Here is a 19166-nt window from a genome sequence, read left to right as displayed (position 1 = left end):
CTTTTCCAGCTTTGAGCTGACAGGGGCACAAACTTCAGTGGTCTGGGAGCAGAGCTGCCCCTAAAACAAGCGATGACTTTTCAGAGAGGTTCAGCAAAGGTGCAGAGGGCTGTGTCCACCCTGCACTGAGAAGTGGGGTAGCAGAGAAAAGGGGAGGAGGAGGCAGAACGGTTGCAGCAGCTGGAGTTGCCAGGATCAGTTTGCCTAGCAACCCCCCTTCTTAGGCAAGGGCATCTAATTCAGTAGCAATAGCAACATCAGAAGCATCCCTGACACTTGGTGATCTGGGTGTGTGTTAGGGAGCATGACAGCTGTCAAAACACCAGCCTTAGGGCTCCGAAGCATCCTCAGTTTATTGGTAGGTAAACTACATAGATCTGCTTACCAAAACTTATTCCTGTGGTCTGTGCATATGGAAAGAACTGTATATGGCTTATTGTAGTGAGACAGCTATTTACACCAGACAATTGTTGAATGTTATTTTAGTAATGTAGAAAACAGTAATAGAAGAGTATATTGAAAAAAAACCAAACAGTTGTGTAATTCTATCGTATGCCATGAATACTGTTGTAATTGTATAAGCCACTAGATGATTATCCTCCAAAAATATATAGAAAAACAATAGCATATTATATGAATAGAAGCTATTACCTTTTACTAGGAGTGGAGTAAGACCAGGGTGCACTATCATAACATACTCTGTTCATATATACCCTAGAGTGTGTATTTTAATACATATTAATATATCTATTATAATGTATAATATATGTACAGATATAAAATTCTGCTACTCTTGCAGTTCGATCTGTATGCTATTATGATACAGTATTCTACCTGTAAAAGGCTTATGCAATATTAATATATCTATAATTATGTATTTTAACATTTATATAATTAACAGTTGTATTGTCTTATAACAAAAAATTACTCATTCAATGAGTTTAGATGTAAAAGATTAAAAGAAACTGAGCAGTTTGGAGGAGGGGGGTTATGTCATTTTAAAAATAAACAAAAAAACCCTCTTTAAATTAAAAGTCTCTCTACATGTGATCCTAGAAACACCTGCTCTTTGCAGAGACTTTTTCCAAGAGAAGGATTAGCTAAATCCCCTCATTGTTTCATGGGTAATTTCTGGCTAGATTAAAATAATATACTAATATAGTTTGTATACCCCTAGGAAACTGTCATTTTTTGCTCCATAAATTGAAGAGAGCAAAATATGCCAGGCTATGTTTCTGTATTTGTTCTGCTTTCTTTAGAAGAAATACAAACTTTGAAGATGGAACTGATCCTTCCCCTGTTTCTATACTGTTTGCTAGAGTCTATTCATACGCTTTTTTTCTTGCAGGTGATATTAGTGGAGGGGTGGCATGATTTAGATAACAAAGACTATGACTGTTGGCCCCTGGAAAAACCAGATGAGTATAACATGCTGGACTGTGGAGGTGAGTGAAAGCTGCTCAGGATAAATCATCTCTTGCTTGGGGAATGGTTGAAAACCCAAAATTGAAGTACTCTGCACCTAACTTATGATGAATGTTATGCATGGTGGAAAGCATCTGAATCACTAACTTCTTTTTCTAGAGAAATAAGTGAAAGAAAACAACATTATTTGTCCAGCATTCATTGATTCCAGAAGAAAAAGTAATAGCAACAGCTGAATCCCTTCCCTCAGACAGAAACATTTTATTTCTCATTAGAAAACCAAATGCAACTTAATCTAAACAAAACAGGCAGGCAGCTCTGCATTGCAGCAAATTCTATTGAGTCATTGCTGAAAATTTGTAGTGTCAGTTCAAAAGTGGACTGTGATTAAACCCTCCAGTCAGTAAGCAAAATCATTGATTCTAAGCATCATGCTTTTCCACCTTGCTCAAAACTGTGTTCCATGGGTACTTAAAAAAATCTGAGCTCTTTAACCAATTATTCCAGTCAGTTTAAAAAAAAATCAATTAATATTATGAGATAATTAAAAAAATTCTTTATGTTAGAAATCTGTTGAGATTGAAAAATAATTAAATAGCAACTGAAATATGGCAAGTTCAACTTATATGTAAGAAAAATCTTATACTATAAGGTTTATCATACAGTAGAACAGGTTGCCCAGAAACCAGTTATGGTTTCTCCATCCTTGGAGATTTTCAGAACCCAACTGGACAAATTCTAGACCAACCTACTTTAGGTGACTCTGCTTTGAGGAATACAAGGTTGGGCCAAATGATTTCCAGAGGTGCCTTCCAGTTTCAGCCATTCTGTGAATTTTGTGGCTCTGTAACCAATAAACAACTGATGTAAAGGTACACTTTTGTTTATGCCGTAAAAGATAAGACCAGAAACAATGTGTTTCAATAGAGTTTTTAGAAAAAAACAAGAACACTTGAGTAACAAATATTGATAAAACCCTTCAAGAAATACACTGCTGGGTCGCACTCTGAGCTCATTACAGTTAAATGTTTTTGAAACAGTGAAATTCAAAGTCTATCTAGATGATTGTCCATTAAGACTTTTATCCCTGTATGAATTTACTATTGCTTTAATATTGAAACAACTATTTATCAGAACAGACGACTTGTTTAAGATATTCTTACTAATAATCAACGTGTGAACTGAGTACAAGGGAAACTAATATGAGTGGGTTTTAATTAACATACACCCTTCACAACCAGTTTTAGAATGAACTCCAAACTCTATCCCGAGTTACTCTGTGGTTCATCCTTGTCCTCTTCTGGACATTGCTAAAAGCAAAGCAGGAGGCGTATACTGTAGCCCTATAGCTGTGGATTTAACACAAGCTCTTTCTTCAAAGAATTTAGATGTGGAATTATTTATTGCTGAAAGTCTTGTTTATCTTTGTGAGAACTTTAAAGAGAAGTAGAAAGTAATTTAACTGAAATTTATGCTGACCTTTTGCCTTCATTCTCATAGATTGTCTGAAGCTCAGCTCTCTTACCTTTTAGTGCAAATCACACAAGTGTTTTTTTGTAAATCTTTGCATTGTAGTTTCTCTCATAGTGTTAGCATTAATAATGTGCTTATTTTTCAAGGGAGATGTGAAATCAAGAGGTTATTTTACAATTTGCTTCTTTATAACTGAAAGGGAATTATGTTTAGGGGAGAAAATAGCATCTTCACTAAGTGCAAGTGAAGAATACACCTGTAAAAACAACTCCAGAGTAATAAAAGAGTTTATTATTGAACAACAACAACATAAAAGGTGAAGACCCCTTGAAGGGCAGGTTTACCTATCCCCTGCAGAAGGGATTTAAAACTTCCCGACAAACTGAAAGCTACACACTTGCATGATGTAAGTAATTTGATGTCTTGTGAATTAAAACCTTCATCCAACAATATGGAAAGATCTGTTCTAGATGTGATACGGTTTCATGAAACGAGAATGCTTTCTTAAATATATAATTATTAGTGTATATAATTTATGTCTCATTACATTAAGGGTTTTGACTAAATTTCATGTTTGCTGCAGTTATCTGTTCTTCCATATTGAGGTCTGCCTCAGTGAAAGCATACAAAAATGAAGGGAAATGTTTGTTGCCTGATCACAGAGGAAAGCAAATATACCAGGACAAGCAGCACTGCATTTTACTGGGAGAAAAGTTAGTCTAGATAAAATGACCAGATTCTTTGTCATATTTCTCCAATTGCTTGATCTTTTCTAACTGCGTGTCAGAATTTATCAGAATTTGGATTTGTGTTTACCTATATAGCCACTAAAATGGATTACTGTTTTGGGCTCATAAAAAGTGGTAGGAACAATAGATGAAAATCACTACAGAGAAAGTTTTACATTTGTATGCATCAGTAAAGCAGAAAATTATGGCAAATGTATAGCTCATGATTGTGTTGGTTTTAGGCCTGGAGATGGCATGGGTGCAAAGGCCTCCAGAAAAGGCTGTGAGTGGGGAATTCTTCAATGTGACCTATGCAGTCTTTGCTTCAGACGGCTTTTATCAATATGCAGTGCAAAATGGAATCCTTTCTCACAGGTATTACCTCCTATAAAAATGCTTTCATGATCATGAGTATATGGGGATTTTGTGTGTACATTTTCAGTGACATAACAGGAACACATACTCTGGGGCTCCTTGCTAATTCCTGCATCTCTTGAGGTCTCTTATAGCTCTGCTTGCAGTGGTATTTTCCCTCCTGCAATGGCTCTGTTCTCAGAGCAGCCATCATGGCATGCTTGTCCACATGGCCAAGGTTAGGGCATGTCATCCTGTGTCTGCATTACTGTCTCAGTGCAGCTCTGATCTGCACAAGGAATCTACAACTGAAGTTTAAGCATGATTCCCAAACTAACTGTGCCTTATAGTCATTTTAATCGTGTATTTGAAGTACACACCATGGATATGAAAAAGAGGCTGGCCCAACCCTGAATCCACTGAATTCAGTGATGAACTTTTTGAATTTTGTAGGATTTAAATCAGTCCAAAAGCTTATATGTATCAACTCAGAGACTGTGTTGGTAACTGTAGACCACAGAGGTTAAATACAGAATGATTATATGTACAACTCCACATCACTAAAGGCCTAATACACCCTCATTTACACTTTTGTCTGTACATAGCAGTTCTCCATCCACATACAGTGATGTCTGGGACAGAGGTTGCAGCTGTATTTTTGTGCTTGGATAGTGTAAGAGACATGTTTATGGATAAAACTCACATTTTCTTCTGCCAGTCTGAGTGTTCACATTGCAAAGGTCAGATTGTAGAAGCTGTTATCCAGAGATATTTTTTTTTCATATTGAAAGACCTATGATCCTATGGCAAGAATTTGATACTGTATTTTGATAATATCTGTACTATGGTTGCAGTTTTGCAAAATTTGTTTATCACATTTTCTGAAATAAATGACTATTAATAGTTCCAAGAACTTAACCATATAGCATATTTTTTCACTGCTTGGAAGTGAATCTGTTTTTCTAGTCTTTCCAGGGAGCCACTCCCTTAAAACAGTAAGGAATTTAGAAAATTCTGCTCTTTGTGTCCTTATACATATCTTGCACATAGAGACAGATGGAAAATATTTTAAAAGAGAGAAAACTCTGCTGCCATTTTTCAAAGGAGTCAAATTTGCACCTCATTGTAACTAGAACACTAACTGGTTGACTCTTAAACTTACAGTGGCTGACCCAAATATGGCTGAGGCTGGCAAGACAATGTATAGATGTCAGCATAATTAGGTGAAGCCATGATGAAGATATTGAATAGAAAAGATAGAATACAGGATAAATTGTAAAAAGCAGACATAAACATGTGATAAAATTAGGCACCGACTTGCTTAAGTACTTTTTTTTAACTCCCAGCATGAGCTCAAAGGCCAAGAGATTTTAATATTTTTTTCTGTTTAGATCTCTTGGGAATTGACAAATTTGCTTAGCTCAGGTTTCACATATGTCTATGCATTTGTAAATCTGGCCGTGAATACAATCTATGTCAACCTGATCCTCTATGTTTGTATTTATTTCTTATAATAGAGTTTTCTGTCTTAAATCTATAATACTCATTACTGACTAGTTCTTCCTTCATTAAAAACAAACTGAAAAATAAATTCTGGTGTTCTGGCATTGTTTCATAGAGATCCATCACAAGTGCATAATATTGATGCGGGGATCGAGTGCACCCTCAGTCAGTTTGCAGGTGACACCCAGTTGGGTGGGAGTGTTGATCTGCTCGAGGGTAGGGAGGCTCTGCAGAGAGACCTGGACAGGCTGGAGCCATGGGCTGAGCCCAGCTGGGGGAGTTTCAATAAGGGCAAATGCTGGGGGCTGCCCTTGGGCCACAACAACCCCCAGCAGCGCTACAGGCTTGGGGAGGAGTGGCTGGAGAACTGCCAGTCAGAGAGGGACCTGGGGGTGTTGATTGACAGCAGGCTGGACGCGAGCCAGAAGTGTGCCCAGGGTGCCAAGAAGGCCAATGGCATCCTGGCTTGTGTCAGCACTGGCGTGGCCAGCAGGGACAGGGAAGGGATCTGACCCCTGTACTCGGCACTGGTGAGGCCGCCCCTCGATGACTGGGTTCAGTTTTGGGCCCCTCACTCCAAAAAGGACATTGAATGACTCGAGTGTGTCCAGAGAAGGGCAACGGAGCTGGTGCAGGGTCTGGAGCACAGGTCGTACGAGGAGCGGCTGAGGGAACTGGGGGTGTTTAGTCTGGAGAAGAGGAGGCTGAGGGGAGACCTCATCACCCTCTACAGCTCCCTGAAAGGAGGGTGCAGAGAGCTGGGGATGAGTCTCTTTAACCAAGTAACAAGTGACAGGACAAGAGGGAATGGCCTCAAATTGCACCAGGGAAGGTTTAGACTGGATATCAGGAAGCATTTCTTTCCAGAAGGGGTTGTTAGGTGTTGGAATGGGCTGCCCAGGGCAGTGATGGAGTCCCCATCCCTGGAGGTGTTTAACAGTTGGGTTGACATAGCGCTGAGGGATCTGGTGTAGTTGGGAACTGTCAGTGTTAGGTTATTGGTTGTATTGGATGATCTTCAAGGTCTTTTCGAACCTTGATGATTCTGTGATTCTGTGATTTAAACTAAACCCTATAGCTAAGTCTGGCTATATCTACCAAGTTCCACGTGTTTGTGGAAAATTATTTTATTTTGAAGCCAGATTTATTAGAGTGGTAACTAACTGAAAGTGTAACTGAGGAAACAGTGGGGAAAAGTGTTACATCAGACATTTCCAGATAACTACATTCATCTTTCAGGGATGAACTTTCAAAAGGCCCACCTTCTTTTGCAGAACTGTCTATTCATAAAGTCCACATTTTGCTCTAAAATTTTGGTTTGAAGTACTGAAGTATCTGATACTGTTGTCCAATATAGTTATTTTCCTTGACTGTTTGGGTTGTGAAGTGAAACCTGGAGTTGAATGATATGTATGTATCACATACATAGATGAAGGTACATAATTGAAAACACTGAGAATGAAAATAGCCAGGGACACATATTTCTGATAGTGGAAGTAGAGTAATTCTATCTTTTGTGCTATATGCAGCAGTGCTGAGTAATCCCATCTGATCATGAATGGGGAGAGAAGTGGAGGTTGGTGGCCGCTTGCAGCATAGTATCTGTCAGAAGTCCCTGCTGGATAGCAGGAGAGAGTGGTCCAGCTGGCAGCAATCTTGATTGCTCTAGGAGCACTTCAACCAGAAGCAAAACAAAACAGAAAGAAATGGTGTAACTGTTTATTTCACTGCATATGTTTTTGCTGCTAATTTTTCTGTGCAGGATAAAGAACAGGCTCTCCTGTGCTTGTTGCAATTTGGGTGAATCAGGAATGAATATAAAAGATTCTCTCTCTCTCTCTGCTGCTTGACTAGCAATGCTACTGCTGCAAAGAAATTCTGCGAGGAGCATGAATGCCCTGCCAGCTGGAAAGATGCGAATGGGGAGAACTGCTGTGTCTACCATGCCAACATTCACTCCTGTCCTTTAGCCTTCATGGTTAGTATAAAGGTGCAAGCATCATGTGCTCTGTTCTTGCTACTGGATTTTAATAACCGGGTTCAAGCTTACAATTAGACCAAATCTATAGTTCACTAAAACCACTGTGGGGATATCTGTCAGGTTTAGATTTGTTTTGCACTGGATGCTGAGACTGCAAAGCACACGGCTGGATTTTTGACGTCAGTATTCAGAATCTCTCATGATTAGTGGGGCCAGTTTCATCTCTTTGAGATTACTTGACTCAGAGCTCTGTATACTCAGTAGAGCCAGATCATTTCATTCTAAAGCAAGCAGGGCAAATTGTCGAAGGTGTTACTGTCTCTGCAGCTTATAGGGGGACCCTTAGTGATTTTCTTGAACTACTGCAGTCAAGTGGGGTGAGTATCAGTGGCTTTGACTTGTAGAACAAGCCTGTATACACATGTTTTGAGATGGAATGATTTTTCTATTTTAGATCAGAGGAAAACAAGGATTCCAAATACAGGATAACAAAATTTGTTAATTCATTGTAGGCAGGATCCATTCTTAACTTGTTTCCTTGGCTCATTGTAAGAGCCTGTACCTCTCTGAATGACCGTCTAAAGTTCTGACTCTAACAGTACAGTTTGGTTCACATTTTAAAATTTTTATCTGTGAGGTAAGCCTTACCCTGCATAATAACCTTCATGTATTTCCCCTGTCTTTCCAGTTGATCTCCCTTCTGGCAATCTGACACATTCTTCCTGATCAAAGATGGTGTAATAGAAAATCTAATCTACATGTCTTGTGGCTATTTCATGTACCCTTCTGTGTGAAGGCTTACTGTCTCCACAAGAGCTCTAGCTTACTTCTTGGCAGTCTCTTCTTAAGGAGCTGTTTTACTAATGACTCCCTATGGGCCTTAGCTAATACTGGGACTTTGATTTAAAAGAGGAATCCCCAGTGGAACCATCACATCAAAACTTTTGTCTAGAACCATAGTAAAGAACCTCTGCATTCCATCACTGTGGTGACCTCTCCATTATTTCTTACTCTCACAATTATTCTGCTTGGAAAAGGTGAAAGCATGTAGCCAACATGCATCATCTGGCTTCCTTGTAGTACTGTAAATATTTCAGTTCCTGCTTAGAAATCTAAGCAGGTTGCCTGCCATGCAGAAAGAAGGCCATGAATATAATTGTATAAGATTGAAGATACATTTCAAAACAAGCTTTTTCCATTATTCAAGAGAAGGTTTTGCTGGTGGTGGTTTTTTTTCAGAGTCATGACTTTTAAAACATTTTATCGTGGTTAATGTGAACTCCATTTCTTTTAATTTGGTCTGTGTCTTACAGTGCATTGAAAGAAATGTGCGAAGAAATATCTGGAGTCAGGAGACAATCTTTTCAAACAAAAAAATGCAAGATCTTAAGACAGTCAAAATAATCCTCTGTGGTTGCAGTTTCTGGGAGGTTTACATCTTAACAGTTTTACTGAGAAATGCTCTGCAAATATGCACAGAAGAGATGCCTTCTTTCCTCATTAAAGAAAAAAAAAAAACCCAACTATCATATCAAAAAGGAAACTGCCATAAAATCCCTTTAGAAAAAGTATAAAAAGTGGGATATGATTCTGTTTCTGGTTCTAGTACAGCAAATCTTGAAAAAATGTATTAACTTCATAGAATTAATGCAGTTCAAATTTGGGACCACATTTTGACTCATGTCTTAAAATACAACAATTGTGAGATTTTAACTCAGTATAGGAACAATTACTTCTCTCTTATTTTATCACAAAACAGTGTTGCTTGTGGTTTGCCATTTTTATAGATTTGGTTATGAAATATCACTTTATTTGCTGGTAGAGAACATGAGTCATTTTAAGAAAGTAAAAGAGGAGGATCTAGGATTTTCATTGTGTTGTGGTTTACTGACATAACCAATATGTCTGATAAAGGGTAGAGGAGGAATATGTGGTCCATGGATCCCAGATGATGGCCAGATATTTACTCATACTTTGTCTACAGCTGGCAAAATGAGCCAAAGAAACTGGACTGCCAAGGTAAGGTGTATTTATTTCATATAGGATTTCACCTGGTTGGCTCTTTTCGGAGCTTACTAACTACTAGTTTAGTGCAGTTCATGTACATGTTCCCTATCTCATTTATTTGTCAGTTATTTGTGTTAATGATACTTACAGCTGAGTAATATCAATTCCCAACTGACTTGACTTGGAAGTAACAGTTTTTGACACTACTCCTTAGGAAGTTAGTAGATGTAATGGGGTGGGAGGGAAGAGAATAGCCTAATCTGTCAAATGGACAGATAGCCTACACTAACATATTCCACTACTGACTGGACTGTGTGGCAGGTTAATATGGTCATTAGGGGGCTTCTACCCAGGAGAAGTAACAGGGAAGCAAACCTGGCAGAATGCATAGGCTGATAGCCCTGCCTGGTGAAAAAAATACATACCAAGAGGGGAATCAGACCTGCCTTTCCCACAAGAGTTTTCTTCTCTGCTTCTGTTTGTTTCCCCAATCAAGGACTCTTGTCCTTACTGATTCTGAAAAAAATGCACATATTCTTTTGCAAGACAACATATTGGGACAATGGTTGATATAATAGCCTACTGTATGCAAGTGAAGTTTTGATATTTGCTGCTTTGTTCACTTGTTTGGCAGGTGGTTTTAGTTCATGTGGGTGTGACTTCTCTCATTGCACACATCAGAGTTGGAAGAATGCAAGTTGCTCTGGAGGCAAAAACCACAGTCCTTCCTGCAGTAGGTATGACACAAAATGAAGATGTGAGGGAATTGCTTATTAACTGCAAATCTCAATGCTTTTAACCCTCATGCATGGTTACCAAGAGCAAAAGGGATTCCTAGCCCCTCTTATCATTGAAAATACACAAAGGTCATCCTAAGATCTTTTTCACATAACATTGAACATCTGAAAAAGTGTTTGAGCCTCTAACCTGTGTATGAATCTAGAACAGTAGGAAGCCACTCTTGTCAAACAGGTAGAGTCAAATACCGTGACCAATGGCTTCAGGTACTACAAGGCTTGTCTGCAGTTGATGGGGATGTGAAATTATGAGGATTTGGACACTTCATCTGAAGGGGAACAGACTATCCTAAGCATATTGAAAATGTAGAAAGCCATCTTGGTCTCCTTGTTCCCACTTAAAGTCAATTGCTCCCAAAGGCATCCGTCTTTTGTTTACTTTAATCTAGCTGTATGCAGAGAAGCAGAAATAACTAACAATTCTCTTAGCAACCTAAAATGTTAACAGTGGACTTTATTTAATAAATTAAACATACAACCTGAAGAAAAATATTGGGAAAACAGGATTATTATCACAGTACTCGTTAGCTACTCTTTTGGGCATTTGAACATGTATTTCCCAAGGTTATGAAAAAAAAAAAAAAAAGGACCAAAGCAATTCCAATGTGGATGCAAGCGTTTATCCATAGAATTTGCTATTCAAGAGAGCTGCAGCTGACCTTTCCAGGAAACTTGCAATTTATCAGGAAAGAAATTTTTAAAATGCAGGTCATCCCCTAAGGCAGGAAGTAACGTCTGTGATTATCCTGGCATTATACTGGAATTAAATGTACTGAGGCAGAATTATTACTGAGCAGTGGATTTTGTTTTGTTGAGCCTTTTTTAAAAAAAATATATTACATAGTAACAGAATAATACCTTCAGCCCATCTCAGAAGGCTGAAGTACAGCATGGTACTAGTTTAGTGATAGAGGTAAAATTGAAACAGCATTCAGGACATGTGAGAAGGAGTTTTGTCCTTTAGGGCATTTGTTTTAAGTCACATCTGATACTGCTGATAATTTTTATAAATCCTTGGAGAAAACAAAGTCCTTGAAGTATGGGTTACAAGGTTTCATTCTGCAGTACCCAGTGTCTTCTGCTAGTGCTGAGGAAGGGTCATTGGCTTCTGGGGATATTAAGGGCTGGATTAAGTACAAAGAATACAAAAGACAATGTCTGCCTTGAGGAACTTTAAGTATCAGAAAAAAACAGATGGACAATGAGAAACAGTGATGAAGTGATATATATACAAAACATACCAAAAGCTCTGATGCCATAAACAATTTAATATGATCAGAGAGATTCTGTATCACTTCAAAAATTCAGATTATTCTTTCAGCTGCTGGGATGCTGCCTAGATTCTTCAGAATTTATTCTTTCTGGTACTTTTAAGTTTCCCAGCTCAAGAACCATGTGTTTAAATCTGACTACAACATCATGAATTATGAAACAGCCTTAAAATATTCTGATTTGTGTTTCCTTTTCTAATCAGTCTGTGGAGATGGCTTTTGTGAGGAAGAAGAAGGCTGCTCTATCTGTCCGGCAGATTGTGGGGAATGCCCACTGTCTGCTGATGCTAGGATAGCAATTGCCTTACCAATATGTTTAGTCTGCACTGGCTTCATTTTGACAGTCATAGTAAGTATCCTTTCTCTAGTCTTCTATTTCTTTACTCTTACTTCCATGATTTGGTTAGTTAGAGTGGAGCTCTCTTTTAGCAGAGGGATAGATTTTCTTCTGCATCCAGAACCTATGTGCTATGGAAGAAAGCAGAAGGAAGGCAAACAACTTTTGGCTTCCTTACGAGGGGAGGCTTATTGGTCTAGGAATTTCCATCCTGTAAGAGAGAAGACTGAAGAGGAATGCAACAGAAGAATGGATATACAGTGCTAAAAGAAGAAGAGGTTTTTCACAACATGGGAACTAGGGCATGCCAGTAAATTAAGAGTACTTTTCACTTGCAATAAAACTCTTCTGTGAAATAAACTGCTTCAAAACCCTATGGAGGCCAGAAGTATAAATGATTTAAAAAACAAAATAGGTGAATTCATAAAGGGATTAGCTCCACTAGAGGATATTAAATCTCAGAGTCCAAATATGATGGAAAACATTAAACTCATTCTCATTTTTAATGAGAAGAGGAATTTTTTTTTTTTTTAATAAGCCCATTTTCTTAGTGTAACTGAACCAGTTTGGTTCAGTTCAAGGTGATTAATTCTGTATAATAGATATAAATTATTACAGACTTATGAAGGAAAAACTAAAAGAGAACGAGGAGAGAGTCGTGTACGAATATGGAAGAAGTAATTTTGGATACCTTTAAATGAAAATGTCTGTATAAAGAGAAGACAGCATGCTATTATGGCTTATTACTTCACAGTGCTTCTGGGACACATTCCTTATGTGTCTGCATCCTGAATAAAAATCCTTTTCTGAATTTTGTAACAAGGATTTCGCAGATGAATATGGCAGCTATAGTCATTATATTGACTATTTACATAACATAATTTCTTTGGGTTTGCCTTATAAATGCTGCAAATCAGTAGGCTCCCCTTTCCTCAGGGATTCCTTCTCTTTTCATCTTGTACTGCAGTTGCGGTGAGCACCTGAAGTGTGCAAGTGCACTGAGAGGGAATGAGCAGGAGAAGGCTGATGGCCTACCAAGTAAGGTACTGCAGGAGGCCTGAATCACAAATAGGCTTTTTCTCTATTTTGTGACATTCTGTGTGCCTTTGTGAGTTGGGAATGGAAGCAGTGTTGACTGAAAACTACTTGAGCATTTATAATGCACAGGGCAGCTGTGACAATGTGTTTATAGTAACTATCCTGTAAAACAATATGATCTCATAGAAATGTGTAATCAGACAGATGAGAAGTTCAGTTTTAAACAACTGGCATTTTAGAAAGAGCAATGGAGTTTCTTGGCCTTGCATATGTTTATCTAAAGACCTTGTAGCAAAATTTTTATTTCTGATATTTTTCTGTAGGTTTTGAGGTTTATGTTTTTCTTCTTGCATTTATGTATACTTATTCCTTCTAACTTCTGCTGTATCTTCTTTTTTTTTAAAAAAATGTTTTACTTAGGTGATAAGTAAACAAGATAGGAAGGATCCTTTTATCCAGTTCAGTAATTAATATAATGTAAAAAGAATCACCTGGGAAACTAAGGCCATCTTTAATCGTTCAAGTAGAGGAGAGGATTCCTTTGATATCAGTGTCTGTAGCAAGCCTAGTGGTCACTTCTAGCTAATATGTCTTTGTTAAGTCATACCTTTGCAAGACAAAATGTACACATCTTTTCTCAAAAACCTTTTGAAATAAATGAGATGACTTAATTTTGTTTCAGTGAGCTCTATATTTGTCATAAATTTCTATTAAAATATCAGCACCATGTTCCTTGCATATTATCTGGGTGTTTGTTACCTCTTTCAGTGTGTTTGTGTTATTCCCAATATTGAAATCCACACTATAAAAAATGGTATAATGATGCTAAAATGCTGCTTTAGTCTGACATTTTGTTATTCACTGCAGCTATAACAAATGTATAGAAACAGCTGCTCCTCTTTTGAAAGCATGTGTTTACACTTTCTATGTTAGTTTTGCATGTCAGCTCTACAGAAAATCAGCTATTGGATTGATTCCTTTTTCACAAAGTAGTCACAGAATCCCTACCTAATATTCTTCATGCCAGAGTATTTGACATAATACAACCTCGTTTATGGATCAGGGGCTAATTCCATTACAGATGTACTGCTCCTTATCTTGGGGTTGGGATGTATTGTGTTGTCATGCTCTTATAGCATAGGACATTTCATTACATAAGGTAATGTAAAATACTCATCTGATGTCCAGGCTGAGGTGTAGATGTAGTGCATAAGATGTATTGATAATAATGGAGAATTTGTAGCCAATGCAAAATATGACATGTAATTAGATTCTAAAATATAGAATGTACATTTAAAAATATATTTATTAGATTCTGTCTTCTTCTAAGCCTGTTATTAATACTTTTGGTTCTAATGTTACTTAAAAGATACATGTTGGATGCCTAAACATCAGATTTTTTTTGAATACTTACAAACTTTCATATTTGAAAAAAATAATCTCAGTTCAATTCCTTCAAAGACAGTAGGGCCACATCAGGAATTAATTTTATTTATTTTTGTAGTGGTTTCAATATCAGAAACAAAAGATGTTTTGGGATGAAAGCTGGATTATAGACTTCACCTGCATCAAACAAGGTTAGTAATTTGTCATTTTAATACTATGACATCGTCGTAATGATGACTGATAATATGACGAGATTTGGAAACAGACAGTATGTCTCATCTGGACAGAGCTGTCCAGAGATACCATAGTAGCCGAAATGTAGAGTTATTCTAAATGGAAACACTTCAGCTGTGCTGTACACAGGGTATGTAGCCTGTACTGTGAAAAATTATTTTTTCAAGTTAACTCCTTTTTTTTTTTTTTTTTTTTTTTTTTTTTCATATATATGTATATATACACTCTTATTCTCAAGTTACCTCAGGGATCTCTATTGGAAATCTGTGTGGAATGCTGTAGAAAGGGTCCCAATGTCAATGCAACTTTGAACTGTGTATGGATAATACTATGGTGTGGGAACATAACAGTCCTGATGCAAGGTAAGATGCTGAACTTCCTCAGCAACACTTTATTGGATACTAATACTAGGGAGAGTTGAGAGGTTTCAGCAAGGCTGAGACTAATTGGCTAAAACTGTTTTTTAATTTGAAATGGTGAATTGATATGTAATTCACTGAATTTATTTTCAAATCCATTTTGTTACCTTGAGCTGTGTAAGAAACATACATTGAGATCACTGATTTTATTTTTATTTTTCATCTGACTGTATTGTTGCTCTTAACTGACTTCCCTCTGGTGTCAGAATCACTTGCCACATCCCTGTACTTTACAGTCTTCTAAGAGCTCCAAGTAGACTCATTAAAGTATGGCACAGAGCTTGCTCTGCTTCCCTGGGTTCTGTCCTTGGCATCTGAGTAACAGCAAGGGCTAATCACCCCAAGAGCAGAAAAACAAAACCTGCATCAAATCCTGGGCTAGTGGGCAGGTTCTCTAGCAGTGAATCACCTCTGGAACTTCTTTTTATGCAGCAGTCACATTCCAAGCAATAGCTTTCTGTCTTAAGTGTTAACAAGACCAGCCAAGATGCAAAGATTTGGAGAATTCCCTGTGTTTGTCTGCCTCTTGAATCTCTACTTTGGCAATATGCATCTTCAGGTGCCTTTTCTCATCCCACACCCAATTTAGATCGCATAGTATGGACAGCAACAGGAAGCATGATGAGTGCTCCCCCAGCACCCAGTGACTCCAGTGCCAGCTGCATCACTGCTCTGAGCTCCTGCACAGCAGCTGCTAACGTGTCCAGGAAACAGCACTTCACCCAGACTGGGAGATAGTAAGTCAATATATTACTCATTTACTGCAGTACCTATTATACCATGGTTTCACCTTGCTTTCTGGTTCTTGCAACTTTACTGTTGATAGGTAGTGCAAAAGTTTGCTTTTTTCCTGTTAGGGCAAATCCAGTAAATATCATCATCTAACTTCTGTACCACATACTAGCTGTGGAATGTCTTATATGCCAGGCTTCTGTTTTGGTTGTGATTTCTCCTCTTCTCTTGAGGACTTGTTAAAAGGCTTTGGCTGCGTAACATGTCTTGCAGCCGTTAATGAATGGCCCTTACTGTTGAAATATATTTGGAACCAAGTCTTTTATGCAGCCCTTTTTCTAAAATGCAGGTAGAGCACATCTAGGTTCTTTGCACTAAAGAGTGGCATCCTATACAGTAGCACATTAGAAATCTTGTCTTTAAACCAGCTGACATGACTGAAGATATTCATCTCTGGATCTCATTATAAAGGTGCATTACATAACTATATGGGGAAACAGTATAGCCATATCCTACTATCTGGAAAGCAATTCTTCCCATAAAAATACTATAATTAGGGGAAAGAGGTGGCATATGTGCAAAGTTGGAAGTAATACCTACCATTTGAATACACAGGGCAGGATCTGTGCTTTGCAGATAGAGGAGCTTAGAATCAGCTAAAAGCAGCTGCCTTTTCAGCATAGATCACTGTTCTGGAAAATCAAAGCCACTTCATTGATGAGACTGTGTGTCCAGCATAGATCATTTACTGTGAGCAATTTTGCTACTTCTTTCTGAATTATAACACTTTTAACATCATAATCTTCCTCAGATGAATCAAGGTCAAACATGTTCATCAAGGGTGAAAGATGTATGAAGGGGGCATTCAGTCTCATTGGCAAAGCATCCATACCTACTACACTACAGACACCATACTTTGTATTTATATGGTGGGTATCACTTAAATTCCTGCATGTATCTCCAATGGATTCTTTTATTATTCCAAGGAAAATTGCTTTGCTGTCTATCACACTCAGCTGCTTCATTGCTGAGAATTCCTCATCCCATGAGAACAAAAGGATGTTAAATATCAGTGGTGGATCTCCAAAACAGTAGACAGAAGCGATGGATAACAGGGATGTTGCTCTATGTGTTTCAGTAGTTCTGACATTTCTTTTGCTGCTACTCCATCACCCAACTACCTCAACTGACTCTAACTGTCTCACGTTCCAAATGTCATCCACAGACCAAGGATGCTCTTTAATAAAATCACTAATGCTTCCCTTACCATAGAAACAGGGCCCTGTCACCTGTCGTGTACTCAGATTCAGAATTACACCCACATATGGACATGCTTAACTTCTGTGCCTTGTTTCTAGAGATGTAGAAGAAATATCCAGTACATTTTTGTAGTCTGTCTGTCTTATGAAGCTGGCCTAAAACTCTGTGAACAGCATTTCATTCTGTTTCAGCGATGGTAGAACAGTGGCCATAAAGAAAATAATGAAGAAGGCATTCACGCTGTCCAAATCCATACGTAAAGAAGTAAAGCAAGTAAGGTAAGAAGTGAAGCATGAGAAGGGTATGTTGTTCCATTTTTACACTGGTTCTTTAGGGGTTAAAATCTGTCAAAATCTCTAAATTCATATTCCTCTTTCTTTCAAACTTTGACACCAGATCAAAATCTCATACCTGTTTTACTTTTCTCTCTACATCATGAAGCAGAGCACTTGGATTTACAGTTACTCTACAAACAGGAGGGACAACCATGAAAATTGCTGGTGTGATGTGATTTGTGTTGATTTTCACAGGGAACTTGACCATCCCAATCTCTGCAAATTCATTGGAGGTTGTATAGAGGTTCCAAATGTTGCCATTGTGACAGAGTACTGCCCCAAAGGCAGCCTGTGTGATGTTCTGCTCAATGAAGACATTCCTCTGAACTGGGGCTTCAGGTAGAAAAACACTTTTGAAAAGCTAAATGACACAAACTGTGCTATGTGCTGTTTAAGGCAAGATGTTAATTTTAGTTAAAGTCCCTCGGTAGACAGGCCAGCACTGTGATATGAAGAAAATGAAGAAGAAAGAAAGTGAATTCTAATATCCAGCCCAACTTATCTTGTGGATTTTTGAGCAATCATACATTTAGTACTGGTCATGCTGAGCCAAAGAGTTTTCAACCCACCTCTAGTTATACTGCAAAACTAGTTTTAAACATTTTTTCCCATGTAACTTCATTTTGTTCCCAAATATTTGGGGCATCCCCATTTAATTAAAAATCACTGCCATCTCTGTTTGTGAAGACGTATTTGTGAAATGATTAGCATACCTACAAACACTTTATTATATTTACCAATACAGAAAATGAGCTCACATTGTCAATGAAACTTCCACAGAGGCAATGACATTGTTCTATGAAAAAAAATCTTCTTGGCACACTCTACTTTTGCCTTCAGCAAAGAAAAAGATTGTAAGGGAGGAAACTGCAAATAGAGTGAGAAAGTTAACAAAAAATTGTTTCTCTTGTAAGTATTTGAAAGCACTCTCAAGGATACAAAGATGCTGAGAATTTTTAGAAGAAATTCAACTGTCTTGAAAGAGGCTAAAGGCCTTTGGACTTAAGACAACTGAGAGGGAGTTAAGGGCTTTCAACAAACCACCTAAAGTTTTTTTTTTTGAAAAATGAGCATGGGGACACAAATTGAAAGCTATTGCCGCCATAGGAAAACTTTCTGTCAACTTCAGTAGGCTTTGGAGCCACTCTTGAGTGAAGGTTTAGTGGAAATACTTGCTCACTGATTATTGTCTTTCAGGTTTTCATTTGCTACTGATATTGCGCAAGGAATGGCCTATCTTCACCACCACAAAATGTATCATGGACGGTTGAAGTCTAGTAACTGTGTGATAGATGACCGATGGGTTTGTAAAATTGCAGGTAAAGAGAAAATAAGAAACAAAATTTCAAAACTGTCCAGCTAACACACTAATGTATATGGATTTCATACTCAACATTCTTCCCAAGCACTACCATGTCGACGTTTCGTGTGGAAATTCTGACTGTACCAGCCTTCACCAGAAGTGTCCAATGCTGAAGCAAGTTTCATGTTACATTATCATGTCAATTCATTTAATGTGTGTTACTGATGCACACATCAGATCTCACAAGTGATAGAGTCCATCAACATCAGTCTGAGCAGAAACTCTCTCATTGTCAGTTTTGATACAGAGAGAAAACCTGATTTACAATTCTGTAAAGACATGGAATAATGCTGGCTGGTAAACACCGGGTAGTTTAATGGAGAAAAGCAGACTCTTCTCAGAGCTTTTCAGTCCTGTACACAAAACTGAATTGTATTCTCCCAGAGACAGAGCTACACATCTAGTCTGCTCCTGGTACAAGAAGACAGCCTGTGGGGACAGGAAACCCACCTGAGAGTCTAGTTTAGTTTGCAGCTGCCAAAGGGAGTGAAAGCAATGATCATCTCTTCTACTTCCCCCACAA

The 19166-nt window shown here is 38.0% G+C and overlaps 1 protein-coding gene across 1 annotated transcript in view; it reads left to right on the top strand.

Moving 5' to 3' along the window:
- Positions 1–304: 304 nt before the first annotated feature.
- Positions 305–19166, top strand: part of LOC113490203 (atrial natriuretic peptide receptor 1-like) — a 33844-nt gene continuing 14982 nt past the window's right edge. Inside the window, exons 1-13 of the mRNA XM_026866492.1 lie at positions 305–358; positions 1349–1445; positions 3869–4001; positions 5195–5203; positions 7338–7461; positions 9379–9483; positions 10106–10208; positions 11743–11888; positions 14419–14491; positions 15543–15690; positions 17137–17223; positions 17476–17619; positions 18478–18599. Coding sequence (XP_026722293.1) covers positions 305–358; positions 1349–1445; positions 3869–4001; positions 5195–5203; positions 7338–7461; positions 9379–9483; positions 10106–10208; positions 11743–11888; positions 14419–14491; positions 15543–15690; positions 17137–17223; positions 17476–17619; positions 18478–18599 — 1345 coding nt within the window. The remainder of the gene's footprint in view (positions 359–1348; positions 1446–3868; positions 4002–5194; positions 5204–7337; positions 7462–9378; positions 9484–10105; positions 10209–11742; positions 11889–14418; positions 14492–15542; positions 15691–17136; positions 17224–17475; positions 17620–18477; positions 18600–19166) is intronic.

The sequence above is a fragment of the Athene cunicularia genome, assembly GCF_003259725.1.
Source record: "Athene cunicularia isolate RWA chromosome Z unlocalized genomic scaffold, athCun1 chrZ_part3, whole genome shotgun sequence".
Classification (NCBI taxonomy): Eukaryota; Metazoa; Chordata; class Aves; order Strigiformes; family Strigidae; genus Athene; species Athene cunicularia.
Note: the sequence above shows the minus strand (reverse complement) of the source record. Positions and strands in the feature narration are given on the sequence as shown.